The sequence below is a fragment of the Otolemur garnettii genome, unplaced genomic scaffold (genome assembly GCF_000181295.1).
Source record: "Otolemur garnettii isolate 467f Iridium unplaced genomic scaffold, OtoGar3 scaffold00137, whole genome shotgun sequence".
NCBI classification, from domain to species: domain Eukaryota; kingdom Metazoa; phylum Chordata; class Mammalia; order Primates; family Galagidae; genus Otolemur; species Otolemur garnettii.
The window spans coordinates 4,108,406-4,115,187 of record NW_003852532.1 but is presented as its reverse complement, the minus strand read 5'-3'; the positions used below and the strand labels follow the sequence as shown (position 1 = coordinate 4,115,187).

Genomic DNA, 6,782 nt, shown 5'->3' with positions numbered 1-6,782 from the left:
CCGAAGCCCGGGGACTGACCGACGGGCCGATCGCCTGGCGCACGGACGCGGGCGCTCGCTTTGTGCTCGGGGCCGACTTCGGCGAGGCTTGTAGTGCGCGGCTTCCCCGCCCGCTCGCGGTCACCCCGGCTCCGGCGGCCTCGGCGCGCGAGGGGCTGAGGTGCGGGAGCCGCTCTCCACCGGTCGGTCCCCACGCAGCTGAGCCCGGGCCGCCGGCGCCGCGGCCCCGAGCCCCCGCTCTCCTCCGGGCTGCTCCGAGCAACGGTGCTTCGGGGCTTCAAACTCGGGCTGCCGGGGCAAGTGCCTTCATGAACCCAGAGGATGTCCGGGAAGCACTACAAGGGTCCTGAAGTCAGTTGTTGCATCAAATACTTCATATTTGGCTTCAATGTCATATTTTGGGTAAGTTGGAGCGCTCCTGAGATTGCAACTATTGTGGCCGATCGATTCGCGATTTCCCTCCGGTTGCTTGCTGCCTTTACTTTTCGCAGCCCCTCGGGCGCTGGCAGGCGCGGGGTAGAGGCATTTGCCTTCCGCCTTTCCAGGTTGCACGTTGGAGAGATAAACATTTAATCCTTTCTAGGAATGGGAAGAGATAAAAAGGAAAACCGAGCCGCAAAGGGGGCACCCAGGCCTTGGGGTGGCTCTATAAGGGACGAATAGCAGGGACGCAGATAAAAGAAAGGGCTCGGCAGTTTGAGAAATGAGCAACCGCACGAATGAGATTTGCTCCCGGTGGGATATGGATGTTGGGCAGAGCGTGGTGTCATAATAGGGAAGGCTAATCGGGCAGAGCCGACCCTGAGGGCCACCTTCTAACAAGGATCTGATTGGATGAGGGCTTGGCTCCGTGTTGCCGCGGCTGGTCTGTGCCACGCTCAGCGCGTATCTTCTTGCACCATCTCGGGCTTTGTGTGGGATGCAGATGCCGCGGTATATGGTTCTGTAATGTGCATGTAAATAACGCTTCCAGCATGCTCTCCCCCTAGAGCTGGAAAGCGCTCCTTTTGCATAATGGACTGGCCAGCGGGCGCGTGGGGTGGAAGGATTTATTTCTGTACATATCATTGGCAGGATAATAACAAGTCACCATCAACATATGTTTCAATGGGTTCGTGCTTCACGTCCTCTTTTTTAAAGGAGTGACACAGAGTGGGCCGTTTTGGGGAAACCCTGGACAAGTGTAAAGGAGAAGGTGCACGAGGCATGTTTTATTGGGGAATCTAGAGAGCAAATGTTGAACACAAGATTCAGACCGCGCTCTGCTTGGTCATACAGTGTCTTGGGCAGCTATTGTAATTAGGCTGGGACGCCTACTCTTTTGTTTTGATTCTTTTCTGTGATCTAGAAAATGTGTTCAGTAACCAGACAAAGAGTTCTCCAGGACAAGGGAAGACGCTGGTTGGAAGACCATGTTGTTTTTCCTGCCTTTCTCATCCATCCTCTTCCTCACTGCTCACCCCCATCCCCATGGAAAGTAAAGATGGTGGCTGTCTGGGGGGGTCTCCCAAGTTGCTGTTCCATGTGAAGTAAACAGGGATCCAACCGCTGGTTGAAGATAATCCTCAGTGATCAGGACCCAGGGTGTATTATTTTGGATTCTCCTTTAATTTGGTCTATTTGCTTTAAATAGATTCATCTGTGAGAGTAGCTATCAGTACAGCCTTTTCTGTTCTTTTTTAAAGAAATGTCCACTTGCTGGGTGACTTTATTTTCCTTTTTCTTTAAGTGTCTTGCATTGGTCATGTGTATTTTGTGAAAGGAGATGGAAAAGATTGGGGACCACTTTCTGTGTCAGCATGTTGCAGGACTGATAAAAATAATGAGGGGGCAGGTGAGTAGGGATCATATCTAGTCACTCACAGGCAGGTTTTTTGCCAGCGTTATGCGTGTTTTCTTGTGAGCAGTCCTCCCCTGCCCCCCAGCAGTCCAACGTGCTACAAATGTAGGAAGAAGAAACTATTTTCTTTCTTTCCTCTCACCCCCCACCTGCTATTTGAAATGTCTAAAAGTGTCTATTCAGTAGTCACATTTCTGAATGAGATACTATGGTTTTATTGGATCTTGAAACTTGTGACTTTGAGAGGCAGGAACTACTGAATTGGGACTGGCCCTTGTTGAGGCGGTGAATCTAGGCCTCTTGAATCTACTTGAAGACTTCCAAAAGTTGCACATTTCAGCTACCAGGCAACAAAGAGCATCCAGGGGCTTTCTCTGCAGTTTCATAGCAGAGGGTAGAAAGGAAATACAAAGATTTGGGCCTGTTTCCCTGACAGTTTGATGTAATAATGTGGAGTGCACAGAGGCGAATTTAGCCTTATTTGTTAGGTTGCAGCAAAATCCCTGGAATTGTGGAGCGCTTCAAGGAATAGCAGAATGTTTGCATCGAGAGTTATAGAATAGAGCTGCGTCTTGTCTGATTTTGAAGGCCTTTGTTGGGGTAGGGAGGAGAGGGTATGCGAATCCTGCCAGGAGACCTAGGCTGTGGAACTAAACCAGCTGTCCAGGCAGACTTGATAAGTAGGTGCCTTTTTTATGAGGGCCCTTCATTTACCCTGTTTCCCACACCCCCCTCCTTATCCTTCCTATGTTCAAAGCCTTTTCCCCAGATACCCTTCATACTTTTCCTATACTTCTCTGCTCCAAAATTACCCCATATTTAAATTTTCCAGTTTATTTGTATTTATTAGCACCATGGTCTCTAGTGAGGATCATCAGGAAGGCAAGTATGTTACTTGACTACAGTAATTCAGTAAGATGTTAGTGACTGAAGAACTGAAGTCAGTAACTTGGCAAGTTATTATTCCATTTGAGGTTCTACAAAGTTGCACACCTCTGCTCTCTACAGAGTCACCATCCTTCCTGATTGCCAAAAATAGCAGATTTGGTGCTACTGCTATTGCTATACAAGAAGAAGACATTGGTAACAGAGAGCATGGCTTCCTAATCTTTCATTTTCATACTGAAGCACTGGAATAATTTGAAATATGGTGACAACATTTAGAGATACAGTTTTGGTACAATAAAATTGAACATTTTGAAACACCGGTGCTGACAGTTTGGTGCATTTATAGTAATCAGCAGTTAGTTTGTCATTTAGTTGCCTGGGCCTCAGTTTCTCAGCATTGAAATGAAAGAGTTGGATAAGTTGTGAGGTTCTTTCTAATTTACACACAGGATGAGTCTATTGAGTTATAATATGCTGGGGAAGAAAAATAGAAGATAGTCACTAGTATATAATTGAGAAGCATATACTAGGACACTTGTGAAATTAAGACATACTCTCTTACTGGGATTAGTGTAAAGACCAATTTTATTACTTTCATTTCTTCCTCATATATGTTTTTCATTAAACAAAAAATCATTCATTAATTTCCTCCTGGCTTGTTCAGTTATTGGTATAGTAAGCATGCTTCCCTGGCCCCACTGTGAATCTCAAATGTAGTCCTCTGAGTCACTAAATATATTTTTATTATTAGAGCTACAGTTCCATGTGTAAAATCTGAATCCTTTTATGTAACAATCATAATGATATTCTGAGTAACAAAGTCAACATCTTGTACAGATTCCTTTCTCATTAGTTATTGCAGGGTGGTGGGGAAAAACTTGTTTTCTCTATTATACATTGGAACAACTCAAGACAGAAGGGAATTGATTTTATTGAGGGTGTCACCATACTGGGACATTTCTCAAAAACTCTGAGACTGATTTTGGGTAGGAGGACGGAGAACAAAGGGAGTTTTATTTTAAAGTCATTCCTTTTGGGTACTGCCCCCCTATATTTTATCACCCACAATTCATAGATATTTTGCTCTGGACCTTTTTGGATTCTGGGTGTCATACTTAACTGTTTTCAGGCAAGAAAACTGATCTCCATATTTTGGAGATCAACATAACAAACTCTAAAACTTAGTTGTATAAAACAGAACTTATTATTATAGCTCATAGTTCTATGATTTGGCCAGGCTTAACTGGGCGGTTCTCGCTGGGGGTCTCTCATGCAGTTGCAGTGAGAGGGGGCTAGAACAGGAGTTTTCTAAAGGCTCTTTAGGATGGGATGACTGGCAGTTGGTGCTCCCAGAGAGATCAGCCAGAGTTGTCACCTAGAGCACTTATACATGCCATTTTCCTGTCTCTAAGACTGGAAGAAATTTCTAGCCAGTTAAGGCTGTACGTGGAAGTGGCAGTGTCACTTTTATCTATTCCCTTGGTTAAAGCACTCATGAAGTCCGCTTAGTGTCAAGGGGTGAAGAAATAGATTCTACCTTTTGATGGAGTTCACACTACACAGAGTCATGTGGGATGTGGCCATCTTTGGAAAATATAGTCTGCTGTATTAAGGTACTGAGCCTTAATTTCTTGCTTATAAAGGAAAGATAACATTATCTCATGGAGTTGTAGTTTCAAGGATTCAGTGAGCTAATGTATTTCCCAGCACACTGTCTCAATATTAACAAATGGTGAATGTTATTACTGTTACTGTCTCCAGATTTCTCATACTAGTTCCATCTGGAACTTCTAGAATGTCTTGGTCCGGTACTCTGGCATCATTAATACTAGGTAATGATAAGATATGCCAAGAAGATGAGGCAAATGGATTCCATAGATTCTGTCATGAGTTATTAGGAAAATAAACCCCCAAACTCACGGATCAATGGAAGCCTTGAACGATTTGGGAGAACCAAGTCATTTTTCTGTTCTGTTTGCTGTATAAGGATTAGAACAGTCTTGAATACTTGAGGCCAAATTTCTCTTTTGCTGTGCGTTCAGATATTACACGTCTTTTTAAGTGGAGGTTTACCTAGGGTTGATGGAAGAATCTTGCATCTAATTTGCTTCCATAGGGCTTAAATTCGGAGAGGAGGGAGATTTAGGGAACCTTGGGGGGAGGCATCAAATAGGAAGCCTTATCTTATGATTCACTATAAATTGCAAGATGTTCTGGAATGATGATACATCAGCAGTGTATAAGTCATAATTTTTGTTTTAATTTGCTAGACATCTGTTAGCTTCGATGGCAACCATATGGGAGTCTAAATTGCCTTTTGAATTATAGGGAGATGGTAGGAAGAAACCTAAAAATGGTTATGAAAGTGTCATATGGGAAAAGTATAAAAGGTATATAGACTTTAGTGGGGGAAGTCATTGGATACTGACTTGCTTGGTCTGGCTACTCCCTGGGTCAGGGAGTGAGAAGGCCCAGAAACATTCCCTCTTGATGATATCCTCGGAAAACTGAAAGGAAGCCAAGGGGAGAAGTTGGAAAACCAACTAATGTTTCACCCACCATAAAATTGCCAAGGTGAGCTCATTTAGATGGATCACTCTGTCTCCATGTCCATAGTGATAGGCAGTCTCTGCCAAAAGGTAAAAGAAATCCACATTTTTAACAGAGCTTTACAATTATGATATCTTTCTTATAAGCATCTCAAAGCATCTTAAAAGCATGTTATAATATCTTTGTGACAGATGAAGAAGTTGGAGTACAGAGATGTGGAGAAACTTTTGAGCTGTTAAAGAGCCATGGCAGGGTTCACTTGGGAGTGTTAAGTGTCTTCCGTAACTATTGCCCTAGCTTTTTGGTTTGAAATTTATTTTAAAAGATGCTTGTTATTCTAAAATAAAACATCAAGTAAGTCATTTACATCTGTTCATAATTGAAAAGTGATAAAGTTTTTGCATATGCCACAATTAACACCTCCCACAAGCTCAGAAAAGTTAGGATGAAAATGTTCTTAAAGAATGATAGCATAATAAACTATTATATAGTCTATTGAGAATTCATAAATGGAAATTAGATTATTATTAAAGGTAGCATTCCTGAATCACATATTTTTCTATGTGTAACACTGATGACTGCCTTAAAATTTCTACTTTAGACTTTCAAATCATCATATTTCACTGGATGATAAGGCCCTTAAGTGTGGGGCTTTTTCTCAGGCCTGTTAATAAGCCTGGTGTCTCACACATTGTCTGAAACACAGTAGGTTTTTACTATATGTTTGCTGAAAGAAGGAATTATAGAATCATTGGAAAGTACATAGGAATAATCTCCGACTGCCTAGTCAGTAAAGTATTTTCCTCTATAACATCCTGCTAACCCTTCTAAGGATGGATCTGTTTTTGAACCACTTTAATTGTTAGGGATTTTCATCTGTCCTCAAACGAGATGTGATGGCTCCCTATAACTTCCATCTTCCTATTTACTATTGTTGATTTTTAATTTTCATTTTGAAACAATCTCAAATCTATTGAAGAATTGCAAGTGGCACCGTGAACTTGTTTTTATCCTGAACTGGCTATCACGTGGTTTAGTGTGTATTTTCTGTAAACCAGGATATTCTAGATAACCACAGTACAACTGTCAAAGTTAAGAAATTACCACTGATACATTACCACCATTTAATCCTTAGAGTTTATTCAGGTTTCTCTGTTGCTCTGGTAATATCTTTTAAAGCAAAGGAATCCAGGTCAGAACCACACATTGTATTTAGTTGTATCTTTTTAGTCTCTTTTGGCTTTTCACTGTTAGGATTTTGATACTTTTGAAGATTATAAGCCAGTTTTGTAGAATGTCTTTCGCTCTGTCTATCATTTCCACAAGCTCATGTTCAGGCTGTGCATTTTTGGCAGGAATAGTATGGAAGTGGTGCCGTGTTCTTCTTGTATCTCACTGGGTGACATGTCTGTTTGCCTTACTAATGATGGTCACTTGATTAAGGTGTTGCCTGCCAAGCTTCTCTACCACATAGTTACTCTTTTCCCTTTTTTTTTTTTTTTTT

At 42.2% G+C, this 6,782-nt stretch overlaps 1 protein-coding gene across 1 annotated transcript in view; it reads left to right on the top strand.

Annotated features, from left to right (window-relative positions):
- Positions 1-6,782, top strand: part of TSPAN5 (tetraspanin 5) — a 168,021-nt gene continuing 161,239 nt past the window's right edge. The window contains exon 1 of the mRNA XM_003798498.3: positions 1-402. Coding sequence (XP_003798546.1) covers positions 322-402 — 81 coding nt within the window. The 5' untranslated portion in view covers positions 1-321. The remainder of the gene's footprint in view (positions 403-6,782) is intronic.